This window comes from Amborella trichopoda, chromosome 6 (genome assembly GCF_054954075.1).
Source record: "Amborella trichopoda isolate Santa Cruz 75 chromosome 6, AtrichopodaSantaCruz75HAP2 v2.0, whole genome shotgun sequence".
Lineage (NCBI taxonomy): Eukaryota > Viridiplantae > Streptophyta > Magnoliopsida > Amborellales > Amborellaceae > Amborella > Amborella trichopoda.
The window spans coordinates 7492387-7510168 of NC_142341.1; the positions used below are offsets into that span (position 1 = coordinate 7492387).

Here is a 17782-nt window from a genome sequence, read left to right on the forward strand (position 1 = left end):
CAGTGCTCTATTCATTTACTTATTTACATAAACAGTAGTTCTCCATCATTTTATGAAAATAGTTCATTGGAGAAAAACAATAATAACATAGGAGTAGCCATAACATGCCATAGAGATGGCTGAAATGAAAAAAGGATGCCGCCAGTAATAATATATCAGTTATTCTTATATTCACAAGAAAGTTTCTTTATGAAATACCTTACAAGCAGACTTCAGCTTTGACGAAATCACGCAACGCAACAGCTGTAGCTGTCCAACATAAGCCAAACAAACAACCCATTGCTCCCATGATTTCTCAGTCATCTTGATCTGTCAATCGTAATAAGGATAGCACTAGTATATTATTAGGAATTGGAAGCACACTGTAACCACTAAAAGCTCTACAGCATGCATAAAATTCCAATCTCCAAATTGTCTAGTCATTTTAACACCAAGCCTATTTGAAGCTCATAAACAGAATAGAATCAGTTATGAAACTCCTGAAACAGAAACAGTTATACAAAAATAAAGGTCAAAACTACTTAGGTGCTGACATAGCTGTCTAGCTAACAAAAAAGCACTCTTAACTTAATTCGAGAAAAATCCCTCATATTTTGTCATACAAATGTGAAAACAATGAGCCACTCTAGAGTATAAAGAGGAGAAAAACTAAAGGGTCAGATAATTTACAGCAAAGTTCCGTTACGGAAATTGCTACTAATGGCAAGATTACCCCAATTACCAATGGCTTGCTTCGATGACAATTAGTTTTATTTGGAATAAACTATCTTATCTAAAACTAATATACTCTGAAAATATTATCTTGCTAGCTATTTGGTATGCATCTTGTACTGTGTACAATATTATTTAATTTTTTAGAGAGTTCCAACTATCATTAGCTATTTTTGGCCAAAAACATGAAATTTTCAGCAATTTAATATGAATAAAATAAAAACTGCTTTTCCAAAAGATAAGCTTATCTGTAAAACTGCCCATAAGATTATCCTAGAACTTTACAGTGCACATTACCATACAGCAGATAATTCATTATCAGAATTAATTTTATTGAAATAGTGAATTATCAGAGATAATGAGTACATCCAAACAGACCCTTAAAAAAGCACCTTCAAGCAATGGTTTAAAAAACGGATCGGTGACCCAGATCGGGCACTCAAAAAACTGATCCGGATCGGCGAATCGGTGATCCGGATCGGGAATCGGGTGAATCGGTCAGAATAAAGCTTAAAAAAAATCCGAAAAAATTATTAAAATTCATTATAAATATTGTTTTTTAGAAATTCAATAAGAAATGAGGGTACTCCATTAAGAATTTTCATGTTTTTGAATGAATATGCGAATATTGATATGTTCTTTCCCTGCATGAACCGCCATTCAGCATTTAATTTACATCACACAAAAGGATAAACATATAATTATCATGGAATAAGTATATCAACATACATGGACTACAATAAAGCATAAAATTAGTAACATATGATCTAAAAATAAAATGATAGACGACGTTATTGTTCTTCTTGGTCACGCTAGTGCCATTGATTGAATTCGTTTAACAATTCATTGATTCGATCTAAAAACGAATCATCGATATTAGCAGGCGTCTGACTATTCCCAAATCCTGAGTGTTAGTGTTTTGTTGTGTTCCCAATCTAAAATCCCCGAAGATTGTCCATCCTTCATGCTCACCTGCACTGTCGTGTTCATCCCTACACTGTTGCTGTTGGGACTCGATATGTGAATAATATGGCTGGGATAGGGTGGCCTCAGAATCATCATCTCTCTCATTTTCTCTTTGAATAATATGGATTAAAAAAAAAAAATAACAAATTTTCAAAAAAATCGATCATGGATTAAAAAAAAAAATCACAAATTTTCAAAAAATTCTATCATGGATTACAAAAAAAATTCGATCATGGATTAAAAAAAAAAAATCACAAATTTTCAAAAAATTCTATCATGGATTACAAAAAAAAATTCGATCATGGATTAAAAAAAAAAAGTCACAAATTTTCAAAAAATTCAATCATGGATTAGAAAAAATTCGATCATGGATTACATAAAATTCGATCATGGATTACATAAAATTCGATCATGGATTACAAAAAAAAACAAACAAAAAAAAACAAAAAATTCAATCGTGGATTACAAAAAAAGAAAAAAACAATTCAATCATGGATTACAAAAAATTCAATCATGGATTACAAAAAACTCTATCATGGGTTACAAAAAAAGCAAAAAACAAAAATTCGATCATGGATTACAAAAAAAAAAACAAACATTTCGATAATGGATTACAAAAAAAAAACAAACATTTCGATCATGTATTTACAAAACATTCGATCATGGATTACAAAAAATTCTATCATGCGTTACAAACAAAAAAAAAAAAACAAAAAATTCGATCATAGATTACAAGAAAAAAAAACAAACATTTCGATCATGGATTACAAAAAATTCTATCATGGGTTACAAAAAAAAAAAAAAAAAAAAAAAATTTGATCATGGATTACAAAAAAAAAAAAACAATTCGATCATGGATTACAAAAAAATCGATCAAGTATTACAAAAAAATCTATCATGGATTACCTATTCACTGTACGGACTCGCTGATTCCGTACAGTGAATCGGCGAGTCACTGTACAGAATCGTCCGGTTCTCTCTAGAACCGGACGATTCCCGTTTTCTTCGCCAATTCGATCCGTTCATGGCGATTCTCGAGTCGAACCGGGCGAGTCCGGTTCGACTCGGCGTTTTTTTAAACACTGCCTTCAAGTATTGAGTCTTAGTCATTAGTTCAGGCACTATTAGCGGCTAGTTAGCAGTCACACTAACACTTCCTTAGCAATCTGATCTCCTAGATTAATAGAAATTTGTTACAAAGGCATCCCCACTTCCAAGAGTTCCCAACTCCTAGGAGCTTCCTACATGGTTTAGTCAATCCAGCAAAATCTTGATAGAGGAACATCCATGCTCACACAAATAACAGCAACCATGACCAAGTGATGGTCTAACACAGCATCTATAGTAATTCAAATCGTGGAAAATAGGGATGAACCTTCATAGGAACTTTATCAGTGAAATGAAAATAAACCCAACCAATGAACAATAAGAGGAATTATTCCAAGCAGGAGGTTCATACAATCCGATCATATGATGACAATCCCAGCAAAGGTATTGATGTAGCAGGCCCCAATGCATTACCCAAGGCTTCAAAGTCTTCCATGAATCGTGTGTCCAACTGCAATGAGGAGCCAATGAGATTATTCCGATGGTTAAGCTCCATTCAAATAAAATAGATGGTGGAAATTAGTTTTATAGTAGAACTTAAGAATGATGATGAACACGTCCTTAATATATCAGATAACACCATATCATACCATAATTATGAAGACTAAGAGGATGTTAAACCTTGATAATTGCACAACTAATGGTTCTAGTGTATGATCTGGTACCATGGAAATAGAAAATTTTAAAATTAAGTCTGATGATTAAGAATCGATTTGCAAAACAAAAATGGAAGTTCAGTTAATTCAATTTATAATAACATATGGCTGATAGGAGCATCTCGCATGCGATAAGGTAGGAAACGAGAAAAAATAATGCCAGGGGTTTTTTACAAGAAAATATGGTGTTAGTATTCTACAAGGAAATCAATTGCTACTCAAAACTTATCCAAATGAAGTTGTATGGTTGTCATGGATATTTGCAAAATGATGTCATATTTATAGTTACCACAAATACGGAGCTTGCAATTCCAAATGACAATTGCAATTCCACGTTTCCCAAGATGAATCGTGATTATCGAAAGATAGGAATCACGATACCAAATTTCTCAAATCTCGTTCCAAATATTTTTTTAAACCCAAATTCCTGGAAGTAGGGAATCTAGACTCCATCTCACAAAAATTTACGATTCATAGATGCACAAGAACGGGATTCAACGTATATGAGACCTTGATCCCAATTTTTAGGAACCAGGAGTTAGTGATTTATGGAAGCTAGACCCTCAACATCAAAATCTGGGGTTCAAAGAAGCACCGAACAATATTTTGATCAGCAACCAATAACTCATATATATATATATATATATATATATATATATATATATATATATATATATATATATATACATATATATATTTCGATCAACACGGAGTCAAAGTTCTAATAATACAAAATCAAGATTCAAATGCAAATTTCTAAATCTGTTGATTTATTAGCAAATTATGATAGTAATGTCTTTTGTAGGTAAGCGTCAACCAGAATCTTCAACTTTCAACTTGAGCCTTGAGGGTGTCATTGGTAAGTACTTTACCGGTTCATCACCTTGTGATAGACCCCGATGTTGAGACGGTTTTTCAATAAAGAGTCAAACGACATAGCCCTCTATGAGCTGAAGGTCCAGATAACAACAACTCATTTTCAAGGGAGAAGATGTATATCGTGCTTTCATCATCAAAAGATGCATGAAAAACACATACAACATACTGTTTGTTTTCTCACCTTCGATAAACCCCGACGTAGAAGATGCAATTCCACGTTTTATTCCCAAAATAAGCATGAGAAACACATACGACATGTTGTTTTCTTGGAGTTCTAGATACTCCAAGAAAGTAGATACCTAAGGGAGCTCGACCTTGTTTTTTTAGTTGTGGAGAGCTAGTTAAAAGGGCATTCAATACACAGAGACCATTGTTAGTGGAGGGCTACCAAAGACACCAACTGAATAAAATGGGCCTTGGATAATTGTACTCAATATTTGAAGTCTAGAATTCAAGCTTATAAATAATATAGAACTTATCAAATCTTTTCTCACTTGAAACATCTAGCATGGTCCCGAGTCGATCGGTGCGTGATTCCTGATGATAGGGATCTCAATTCCAAAGTGATAAGGCAGTGATTCCAACAGTATAGGAATCATGATTCCTATTTTATTGGATCGCAATTCTGGATGGAATCAATCAGAGTGGATTGATGTGCAACCTTAGAAAGATTTCAAGCTTATAAATAATGTAATACTTCAAATCTTTTCTCAATTAAAAATTCTGGCATGGTCCTGAGTGGATTGGTACGTGATTCTTGAAAGGTAGGGATCTCAATTCCAAAATGATGGGATATGGATTCCAACAAAATAGGACACACGATTCCTATTTAGTGGATCGTGATTCCAATATAGAGGGAATCATGCAACAGGTGATTTGCATTGCTCGGGCGACGATTTCGACTATAGGAATCACCTGACACCCGCGATTCCGTGATTTTGATTCCTGAAATGATTTAGAAACACGTGTTTCTAACAACTATAGTCATACCCATCCCCCCTGCTTCGGAAACATATGTAAAATTACTAAATAATGGTGTTGTGATTGCCTCCAAAGCCTTGATAACGGTATCCATGCATCAAAGGCAGGTGGAATATCTTTGGAATTTTGAGGGCAACAATATCCAGTGATGGCATGAATGCAAGAATTCTCTGATATGTACACTAGTAATCTAACGTAATTAGGATATTTATAACTGTGATAGGGGACATGGAGAGCTTAATTAAAAAAAAAAAAGCACAAAAACCTTTCTCTTCTCTCTCTTTTTTGTTTACAATACTCCATCCACCTTGTGCAAATTAAATACGTATTTTTGTAGTTTGTAAACAATTTCATCTCTTAAATGCAACATGAAATATATATGTGCCATCCACAAACAAATAGATGGGTATCAAACATAGGGACAAAAGGACAGATAACCGAATCTATAAACTCTCTGAGAGTATTATATACTTTTGTAAATAGGAGTGCATGACATGTTTTTATAAGCACTTACTAGACTTCTCAAACCACTGAGCGCTTGCTCTAGATGCCCCACGATAAGAAAATATAATGCACAATCCAGACTGGAAAGTCCAAAAGGTCCGACACTGCAACAAAAGACATTTGAATAAATCAATAGTGTGCACAGAGAGGACATGCATTTATAGGCAAGTACAGGCATTTTTCCTGATAACAGCATTGCAGATACTTATATGAAATGCAGCTACCACTATTAGTGCAAAATAGCACATAACTTTCATCTCTTACACGCCACCACTAGTTTCATATAGTCCACAAATTGCTACTTGTCTCAAGTCCACATCTATTTTGACAGGATTGTAAGTGATAAATGTTCTGTTGTATAGGCTGTATCTAAGTACTATTACGAAGGTAATACTGAAATAGTACATTATAGATGGAACTTGTGTACTTTTGCCTCTACTCACAGACCACAAAATTCATGTTTTTTGTCCCAAAATGGGGAAGGTTTATGAGAATTATGCAGCTCAGTTACCTCATTCATCCCTTCTTGATTTTTACAGAAATATATGTAAATATGTTTATCAGCATCATATCCTAGGAAACTAAATAAATAATAGCATAGGCAAGCGGGTCATGCCTAACTCCAGGTCTGCTGCAGAGTAGCTAGACTTTAGGTGGTCACCTGGGTGCCTGAGCCCAAACAGCCATCTGATGTAGCCCTACTCCCTGGGGATTGGGGTAAGGAAATCTTTTTCGCCCACTAGTGGAGACATATTTGTCATTTCCCCACATGGGCTTTGGAGACATTTATAACGCTTCAGATCCCTCCCAACCCCTCAAATCCAAGTTGGGGAAAAATCCTTTTGAGGCATCTTCAACGTTAAATAACACTGAATTGAGAAACCTCTCATGACCCCTCCTTTGAAATCAAATATTTCATAGAAATAGAATTGCTTAAAAGTTAAAAAAGAAAATATTCACGCCCAATCATAATTGGAAATGTTTTGTGTTTTCTAAACACGTTCATGAAGGTTTAATACTTCGACTATTAAAGTGTCAACATGATTCAAACCCTTTACGACTCCCAAGGAAAGAACACTCTTCTAAGACATATATAAAAGACAAGCACCATACCACGATTCAAATAGATCAAAGAAATGTAGTCCCAATAGCTCGTGACCTCCAGCATCAAACCTGTAAGACACACAAGTTGTCATCAATAGTAACAGGAAATTTTGACAAATTGCATTACACACATTTTAAGATGCATGCATACATCTTTTGAACACACAGGTCCAGTTGTAAATAGGAAAATGATATCTACCACCCACTCATAGGTTCAAGGAACATGGATTGAGAAGGATGAGTCAAAAGAAGAATCTGATGCAGCAACCGTCCTGGAAAGGTTCACGAGAGGAAAGGAAAATATAGTTAGATGATTATAGAAGACAAGGCTGAAAGTTCATACGTAATAGACATTGTAGGTCTAGCTCCTACAAATAAGGTAGAAATATCTATCACCGATAACATACAAGCCGTACTAAATAATATGAAAAAAGAGTTGGCAAACACTACCAGATAATGGAGATTATAATGACAGAATATATTGTGATCCTCCAATAGATACATAGCATAAGATTTCAAAAACATAGAAGCATGACCATAAAATCCCCAAAATAAGGCAAACCATACAAAAAAAGTACCTTTATCACTACGCAACTACACAAATAACATAAATAGAGTATTTGGGACGAAATTGACTGCATTGGTAATTCTCAATAGCGTTGAATATGCCTGATGGAAGAGGAAAGAAATGTTAGAATACTGACTTCAGATTTTTAGGTAACTTGATATCATGCGAGATCTCATCAAAGGTCTTCAAAAAGAATTAGTGATGAAACATAGCCCAAGTATAGGGCTTATTCGTGGCCACCTAATGTAGCTCAGACCAAGTATGAGGCTCACTGGTGGACACTAATCGTAGCTAGACATTCTGATTTAGGCAACTGATTTCATCAGAAACGGCCTTTGAAGGGTCAAAAATGGTGTATTTTCATCTTTTTTGGATCAATGACCGAATTACCCTTTTTATTTCATTCATTATATTAAGGTTCTCATTAGAGTTTGTAATAGACAGTGCAAATTGTCTCTAGGTTAGGGTTGGTCAATAAAACCGAGATCACAAATCCTTGGCAGAGAATCAACAAAACCTTGCTGAAACCAACAAGATCTAGGCTAATTTGGTAAAACTTGGCCCAAAATTACACATACTTAGACATGGATATAGTTTGCTAGCTTTGTTGTTGAAGAAAACATGAGCATTGACACCAAAATGCTGTAGGAAAATTGATGAAACAGTATAAATCAGCAAATAAACACACCGCACAAGTACAATTCGAAGAAACCTAGGGTTTTTGTTCCATACCCGAGCTAGGACACCAAAAGCCTGAGCTTTTCTTTCTATTTCAAATATGTAAATCACATGAACGGCACAAAAATAAATTAAAGAAAAACTAAAAATATGAATAATTTTGTCCTGCATCAAAATAGGAGCAGCAAAATACCAACTTCGTAATAGAGAGAAATGCAACATATAATGCTCAAAGCCTGATAATCCGAAATAAGCACCCAACTAGCCTTTTTATGCACAACCCCAGATTTAGACCAAAACAGTGAAATGTTGTACAGCAGCTCAGGAACAAACAAGTAACCAAATGCCACCACAAATAGGTTTGTAAATGATCAAGGGGGGCCATAAAAAGAAACAGTTGCTTGATATGTCAATAGTATGACTCATGGGGACACCAAGAAGTACCTCAGTCCAACCCATCTAATCATTATCACACAGCAACTTTGTGCAAGTATGAAGAAAAGTGAAGTTCGAGCTCGAAAACAGAGTGGTGCTAGATTGACCTTCAATAATCTAGACCTTAGTTATAGCAACCTCAGAACTAAGGTAATACACTCATGTTGTAGATTAATTTTGGGAGAATTTCTAGGTCTTTCTTTAGCAATAGTGTTTCATCATGATTCCATGTAGTCTAGATTATCAAATAAGACCATAGAATCTGATTCCAACTCACAAATAACTCTTGAGAGGTGAAATCACTTTTTGGGTGAGATATGAGGAAACTCCCATCTTCTCATGATAAACATGGACAATGACTTCCACTATCCTTCAAGGTTTCAAAAAACACTAAGCGATCCCTAGGCAGCCGGCCTGGCGCCCAGCACCTGGGTGCCCATAACCTCAGGCGCCCCGTAGTGCAAATTCCTTAGGTATAACATATGTGTTGTCCAAATGCACATATGCATATATTTGTGTCAATTTTGTGATTTATTGCATTTGTATATATTGTAAATTTGTAACATACTTTTTTCAATACAAACATATCACATGTTAAGATTTAATAAACATTTTCGAAATTTCAAAATTCAAATCACAAAAACTTTAAAAAAAGTTAAAAGTATGATAATCTATGTATCAGTAATATTCTCCAACTCTCCATGTTCCATAATAACATGGACTCCAACTCTCCAATAGCATACTAAAAATAATTCCAATGAGAAAAGTAAAGGCTAGGATGCTTCTTCAAACCATAAAAAATACTTTTGATTCTCATAAATAGGTATAGCTAAAGAGATTTAGGGCTTATGGAAGTGTTCTTTTGACTTTGGGGGATAAAATAACCCCCATAATCTATTTAAACTTTATGGGGGTCAAAATTACCTCATTGCCCTTTTTGGCATCTTAAAAAAAAATTAAAAAAAAAAACCAAACAAACAAAAAATGCCATGGCCTTGGGCACCTTTTGGCATCTTAAAAATTTGAAAAGAAACAAAAACAAAAAACAAATACAAAAAACAAAAACAAAAAACAAAAACAAAAAAAACCATGGCCTTGGGCACCCACGTAAGCGCCCACCTAGTACAGCCGCTCAAAATGGGGTGCCCAAGCATAGGTACATTGCCCACCTAAAAAATATAGAAACCCTAAATTACCTAAAAAACTTAAAAAACCTTAAAATAATCCTAGAAATTTTTTTTGAGAAAAGTTAACTTAAAAATAAACCTAGAAATTACAAAAATACATTAAAATTTAATAAGAAAAATTCAATAGTAGGAGGTATCTTCTCTTGCATTATTCTCCTCTGGTTGGAGAAACTCATTCTTGAGTTCTGAAATAAGCCAAGATGAATTTTGCATCAGTCATGCAACATTCTTCAACCCGAACATTGAAAAACGATCATGGGACTTGACTTATGGGTTATTGGACTAATCAAAACACGATGATTGAGCATTTAAACTGAGTCCTTGCAATCAGTTGATATATCCATAAACACTTCTGAAAACCCCTCGAGGAAAGGGTCACTACATGTAGATGATATTTAGGCTCAGTTCAATCGCAATAACTAGCTGAAATTGCATCAATTCAGCCATATAAAGTTGCCGAAATTACCTTGTTCAGCCCTATAATAGACCAAGGGAGCATCTTCGAAATGATCATCTCCATCCCCTAGTTCACTAATCAAATCAGCAAGTTCCTCTTCCAAAACTTCTCCATCTTCATCTATATCATTGTCACCTTCCTTCTTGTCACATGGTTCTTCATCAAAAATTGGATCACTACCTCCTTCATCTGAACACTCATCAAACACAAGCTCCAGAGTGCCAAAATTCCACTCAATGACTTGCTTGGTAACAATTTAATGTGAAATTGGGTTTAGCCAATCTCCCTCGTCTACTACTCGGAGTGTAATCACCGGAACACCAAAGCCTCTCCGTGGTCATTAAATGTAAATTCTGGCTCTTCTACCTTAGTTCCTCATCACAACAAGGTCTCCATCAAAAGATAGCTTGTTGTCCTCTTCAAGAAACATTTCTGCAAGGTTCACAAATTTTCTATTCAGGCACTGAAAGTAGACGTGTTTAACTCATGAACACTTTTAATGACCAACAATTTGGGTACTTTGGACGCCTAGAACTGGCCCCAATGCCCACTGCATCCAGTTGTTTGGACAGGCTAGCACGCTGTGCAAACTGTCCAGCCACAAAATTCTCACCTTTTCCCCTTAAATTCACTCCCACTGCCACTTGTATAACCCTAGGCTATACCCCACCTTGATGACAGACACGTCTATTAAGCTTCAACCTTCCCTGCTAGGTTGTAAGCCTCATCTAATGTCCAGTAATACTGCAAAACCACCACATCTTTAGAAGTTCTCAGCCCACCAACATAGCGAGCTAAACATTGTTCATCTCTTTTAATCACATCACTACAAGCCATCAACTCATAAATTTCATCTATATGCTCCTCTCACTCTTTCACCCTGATGAAAATAATTCATCTTCTAATAAAGGATTTCAAATAATTTTCAGAGAGGTATTTTTCCTTTAATTTCTTTTTCATATTCTTCTAAGTATTAATTTTGAACTTTCCCATCCTCTCCCTTCTAACCCTAAGTTGTTCCCACCATGCTGAGGCGTCTCTTTTCCATCTTATGCAGTAATTTTTTCTTTTCTTTTTGGAGACCTTATAATCAAAAACCCTTTCTACAATATTTAACCAAGCTATAAACTCATTGGGTTCAGGCTTATTGTCAAAAATACAGGTATGTCCACCTTCAAACCAACATCCCTAAAGCAACACTCCACACGTCTAAAACTCCTGTCGCTGTCCTCATCACTCAACTTCACACAGGGAGCGCAACGATGAAAAGGATCATACTCGAGATCGTCTTGGGCCGAAAGATCACAATCTTGCCCATGATAGATACTCACGAACTACTGCATTAGCAATTGAACTTGCCTTTCACATTGACTTCTTTTCTAGTAAAACAAAGTGGATATGTGAAAGCCCCTTTCACAGCCACGTTTCGCTGCTATGGGTTTGCTGAAATCATTAAACCTAGGCAGAGGCTCAACAAAACCTCTTCTGGGTAGATTTAGCAAATCTTGGCCCAAATTTATCAAAACCTAGACTTGTTTACAGTTTGTTGGCCTTGTTGATGGAGAAAACCTGAGTTTTAATACCAAATTGATGAAGTGAAATTGGTAGAACAGTAACATTAGCAAGAAATCATGCCAAACACTAGCAACAACTAGGAGAAACCCTAGGATTTCTTCCTCACACCCAAGCTAGGGTTCAAAAGCCTAGAGCTTTCGCTCTTTCTTTTCTGAAAACAAAATCACGATGAATGAACCCTCTCGAGGACATTAAATGTCCATACAACAATCAAAATGGCCCCCAAAGTCTGGACTTAAAAGAAAATTCTTGAGGACACTTTACCCCGCATAAGACAAGTAATTCCATAAGTATTTTACAACTTCTCTAAACATTTTTTAAAATACTAAAAAATACAAAAATAAAATAAAAAAATAACCCAAGAAAATTCCAAAAAACATCCTTAAAATTTAATAAGAAATATTAAAAATAGGAGGCATCTTCTCTTACATCAGCCATCTTATGGAGCAAAATGACACCATCTATGTTTATTCTCATAAATTTCAATAAAAGATATAATTCTATGCAGGACTAATCACCAAAGAGTAGCTATTAGCTAAAACTTACTCTTATATTTAAACAGAAAATTGTGCAAATCTAAACCCATCCCCTATTTGCTATGTAGTCTATAAGAGAAGATGGCTTTCTGTCTTTGAGAATCATTACACAGGTCAAGCCTCAAACCAAGAGGTAATTTATACATAAAGAGAAAGCATATAATGGGCATCACATTTCTTAATTGACTATTGTTATCTGAGTGGAGAGAGCACGCAAACCGCAGAAATTCAACCAATCTATGCGAGTACAAGGGGGAAAGATATACTCTGTGGGAATACAATTAGTTTTCTGCAGGAATAACGATATTAACGTAAACATCATTTGTGTTATATTCTAATTATTACAATGTGTTCTGTCAAGGCTTTGTAAAGTCATGTGAATACTTACCCAAGAAAGTCTCAGGATTGGACAGGTTGTTGATTTCTTGCATACAGCACAAATCTTGTTTTCTTCTTTCCACATATTTGCAATACTCCTACTAGATATCGACATAAAACATAAGATGCAGTCATAGATTGCAAGGATGACAAGACAGACAGCAGATTGCCTACTTGTTGCAAACTATGGTTCAAAATGAAGGTCAGCTCTTCTTCCCAAATATGCTGCCCTTGAACATGAACAAAACCCTGCATGCACAACAGAACAACATTTATTTCAATCAAACAAATGAAACGAATTTCATGCGCTAAAACATTCAATAGAGTACTTCTACTTCTAAAAGACTAGTAGAAAAACTGCAATACATTTCATGCCCTCAACGAAGAACAGATATTTAGATTTAAAAATTTTCACATAGAAACAAGCAGGAAATCGGTAAGTAAAACTACATGCATGAAGTTCATACCAGTAAAATTTCCAATAACTGAAATTGTGTGTGCAAAGAGACCATCAATGCACGCACATTCTCCTCCAGCTCCTGCAATTTAACTACAATAAGAGCAAACCACTGACTCAATTCAAAGAATAAATCACAAAAGGTAATAGAACAAAACAACACACCAACGCACAAATTTCATGAAACATGATGCAGGAAAAGAAACCAATTTCAACTGCTTTAAAGTTTTAACAGTGGTTTAAGCATTTATTTCTTGTAAGGAGATTTGCAAGTTGACAAGTAAAGCCAAAAGAGCATTTAATTAATAAAAAAAGATAGTAAAAACAATCATTGGACATGATACTAACTCAACAAAACAGTATTGAGCATACTTTAGTTGAAGACTTCAGAATTTGCCTCCTGGCTGAAGAGAAATCTCTTCAGTTCATTTTTCAGGCCCTTTATAGAGAGAAGTTAGATCAGCCAACAAATCCAAAGAGACCCTCTTCAACTGAAGCAAACAGCTATTCATTCATTATTTTTCTTTTTATTTTTGCTTTTTAGTTCTTCTTTTCCTTTTCTCAATTTGGGTGATATCTTTTTTTGTTTTGGGCAGGTTTGACTTGGGTTCCAACCCTTGGATGTTATGTTGCAATAAACCAAAATTGCACCTTCCAGGGAACAAACAATTTCACCAGACTTATTAGCAGCAGAAAAACTGCCCTTCATGTAGCTTTCATGCACCAACCCCGAAGCCAATTTTAGAGGGAAGTTAGATAGGGAAAGAAAACCCATTTAGAATATGTTAACTCTAGTTTAACCATTTCAAGAATCTTCGTTCTTTCTTTTCTTATATATTCCATGTCAAAACAATAAGGTTTTTCAGCAACAAAATGTTTTATTAAAACAAAATTGTAAAGTATGACATATGAGCTAAGAGATTAGCTTTTCACATCCTATACATAAGTTGATGATAAAGAATATAAGTATTACTGACGAAGCAGATGTAATGGAGTTCTATAAAATGCAAACTATATATAGACCCTTTACAAGACGACCAAAAGTAACTAAGCAAAAGTAAAACAATTACCCAAAGGACATTGCGTGAGACCAATGAAAGAGCAAATATCCTGTATAACCATGCAAACTTCTTTTCATTTACAACTTCTCACATACTTATGAAAGGGCAATATGACAACCATCCAATCCTCTAACTTAAGATTTTTCAAACAATACCACTTATCTCTATCTGCAACCATCAGTGCATATATGTAGTATTACTCCCACTAGCAGCACAATCATTATCATATAACCATACAAAAACTCCTTCCCCTTGTAACCAAAGGAATTGGTTATCATACCACTAGGAAGCAACCGAAAAGAGTTTAGTATGTTGCTAATCCTTTTGGAAAGCTCCTTCCGGATTTCCCTTTCCAACCATTTTGCCACATCCTGTAATACAAAACACATCTCGACATTCAGTGCTTCTAGGGAAAATGGAATATTTAGTAGCTTGAAAGCTTCTTCTACCTCCCAAACACATGGGATATTTCATAGTATAGTATAGTGCAGGAATATCTGTATCTTGAAATTTGACCAATAAGTTCAAATTATTTTACAATAAGCTTATCATTATGCAAAAAGAAGAAAGTCGCATCATACTGATAAAGAAAGAACGTAAGACATCATCTTTCTCACTAGCAACAAACACACCGTGAAAAGAAAATCAAATACTCATGAACACACAAGTACTAAACTTCTCGGTTCCCATTTTTATCAGCACCTACCATATCACTGAGAGTACATATCAAAACTAAACATTATGTTTAGTCACTCTAGCCATTTTTACTACGTTTAATGACAATATAATCACCGGCACTACACACATTAAAAGAAAACATGCATCAACTAGAATTAACCAGTGTTCAAAAAATGAAAGAAAGAAAAGGAAAAAACACAGTCGTCTTGGGAAAGAGTACAAGGTTATATTACTTCGAGAGAGAATTTGGCCTTTAGAGAGAGTTTTTGATGCAGGAAAAGTTGAGAAAATAGTAAAATCAGCAAGAAACAAAGCCAAACATATGCAAAATTAAAAAAAAAAAAAGGAGGAAGAACAACAACAACAACAACTAGGGTTTCTTCTCCACACCCAATGTAGGTTGCAAAAGCCTGAGCTTTTTCTTTCTCAATTCTGGAAAATCATGCGATTGCCTTCTCCTAGGCCCCCCATGCCCCTCTTTATAATACTATTTAATATTTCAAGTACAAAAAGTGTCCCAACAAATAATACATTGACCCAAATATCCTAGCTAAAACTTAAAATTTGTAATGACAGTTTTACCCCTGTGAACAGTACTCATGACCAGTACTTTTAAATAGTACTCATGAAGTACATAAAAAATATAAAAACCCTAGAATCCCTAAAAAACTAAAAATACCTTTGAAATAAACCATAAAATTAAAACTCTAATATACATCATTTGAAATTAAATAAAAGTTAAAAATAAGAATAATTTTGCCCTCCATCATTATCCCCTTGTTGGAGAAAACTCGTCCTCGAATTTTGAAGTGTGCTGACATGAATTCAAAATCAAAACCTCTATCTTCAACTTCTTTTTCTTTGTCAGCTCAAATATTATTTTTGGTAAAAAGAATTCCTAAAAAATGGATCCTGATATGTATATAGAGGACTCAATGCAAATTTATCAGATACGGTTATCCTTGAACACCCATTGAAAATCGTGAAGGAAACTTCAAACCCAATTCTCTGGTCTTTAGAGGTTTTCTTGACATCCATTTCATTAATTACTAAAATCAAGGCCACAATTTGAGGTTTATGAGTTGACAATATTTCGTCTGCACTACTCTGATTCCAATACCCCAAATTTCTTGAATGTTCTACATCTTTGATATTAATAAGATCTTCAAAGGCCATGATTTGGATTAGTCCCCTTGCTGCCTTCTCTCTATATTCTTCACCATCTTCCAAATCTCTTCACCATCATCTTGATCATCATCATAGACTAGATCCCCTAAACGATCTTATCGTTCGTCGGAGGATGCATCGAAGATTGGTGGTGAATTCCAATCTACAACTTCCTGATTTATGATGCAATTTGTGTCAAAATCAAAAATCTCATCCTTTAACCAGAAAATCCTAGGGAACATCTTCTATCACTATCCTCATCACTCGACTCCACACGCGGAGCGCAGAAGTGAAAAGGTTTGTACTTGAGATCCTCTTGGGCTGAAAGATCACCATCTTGCCCATTATTGAGGCTCGTGAACGCTGCATCAGCTACTGAACTTTCCTTTCAAGTTCCATGATTCTATAATCTCAAAGATCACGGAGAGGATCTACGAAACTCTCCTCCGACAATCCTTCTTGCCACCATGGGTTCGCCAAATCACAAATCCTAGGCAGATGATCAACAAAAACCTGCTGAAATCAGCAAGATCTAGGCTGATTTGGCAAAGCTTGGTTCATAATCAGCAAACCCTAGATTTGGTTGCAATTCCTTGGCCTTGTTATTGAAGAAACCCTGAGCTCTGACTCCAAATTGATGCAGGAAACTTTGAGAAAACTGTAAAATTAGCAAAAACAAAGCCAAACACAAGCATAGGGTTTCTTCTCCACACTCAAGCTTTCTTTTTTCTCAATTCTGGAAAATCATGCGACTGCTTTCTCCTAGGCCCTCACCACCTGTTTATAATATCATCTAATGTTCCAAGACAAAAAGTGTCCAAACAAATAATACACTAAACCATATATCCTAGCTTAAACTCAAAATTAGTAAAGCTAGTTCTACACCTGTGAACAGTAGCCATGAACAGTCAACATTACTTGTGACTAGTACTCATAAAGAAAATAAAAAATATAAAAACCTCATAACCCCTAAAAAACTAAAAACCTATAAATAAATCCCAAAACTAGAACTATAATATACATCATTTGAAATTGAATAAAAATTAAAAATAAGAATAATTTTGCCCTCCATCAGTTTTTAACGTAGTTGTACTTTTGCTCATTGGTCTTAGAGAGAAAAAATATGGTTCTTTTATTTAGGAAGAGTGAGTTGGTCTTTACAAAGAGATTTTTTATAATAGTGTACTTCCATTCATTTATTTTAAATAGAATAAGTACCCTTTGATTTTGGGTAGAGAGAAAAAAAATGGTTCATTTCTTTATGAGAGAGAATTGATCTTTAGAGAGGAGAGTCTTTATTGTAGTTGTACTTTTGTTTCATTAATTTTAGATAGAGAAAATGTATCCTTTTGTAATTGTTAGGAGAGAAAGTATGGTTCTTTATTTTAGAGAGAAAATTTGGTGTTTAGAGAGAGTCTTTATCCTAGATGTAATCTTTTTATTTATGTTGGTGCGAAAAAGCATCTTTCTGTAATTTTGGAAGAGACAGTGTGGTACTTAAAAAAGCATTCATGTGGTATATTTACACAATAACACATGAACATGACCATGACATTCATTTTTTTATACAGATGCACATGGCCTGGAATTAATCTAGTTTTTTAAACAAATAGAAACCATAAGAGGGAGAGAGAGTTTTAACCCAACCAACCTCCCCCTCCCCCCTCCCCCCTCTCTCTCCTCTTCTCTTGGGCCGC

The 17782-nt window shown here is 35.0% G+C and overlaps 1 protein-coding gene across 23 annotated transcripts in view; it reads right to left on the bottom strand.

The window, feature by feature from the left end:
• LOC18434282 (uncharacterized) overlaps positions 1–17782 on the bottom strand; it is a 70284-nt gene that overhangs the window by 9098 nt on the left and 43404 nt on the right. For 7 of the 23 annotated variants that reach the window (XR_016057616.1, XM_088869575.1, XM_088869574.1 and 4 more), the window contains 9 exons: positions 14521–14611; positions 13190–13272; positions 12897–12971; positions 12733–12820; positions 7108–7180; positions 6918–6977; positions 5815–5908; positions 3137–3235; positions 199–309 (listed from right to left, as the gene is read on the bottom strand). Coding sequence is in view for 6 of the 23 variants with exons in the window: in XM_088869575.1 (XP_088725701.1) it covers positions 199–309; positions 3137–3235; positions 5815–5908; positions 6918–6977; positions 7108–7180; positions 12733–12820; positions 12897–12971; positions 13190–13272; positions 14521–14611 (774 nt within the window). In the remaining 17 variants the exon portion in view is untranslated. Of the gene's footprint in view, positions 1–198; positions 310–3136; positions 3236–5814; positions 5909–6917; positions 6978–7059; positions 7181–12732; positions 12824–12896; positions 12972–13189; positions 13273–14520; positions 14612–17782 lie in introns of those variants that run through there. The other 16 variants (XR_016057602.1, XR_016057601.1, XR_016057614.1 and 13 more) reach the window with 7 other exon arrangements.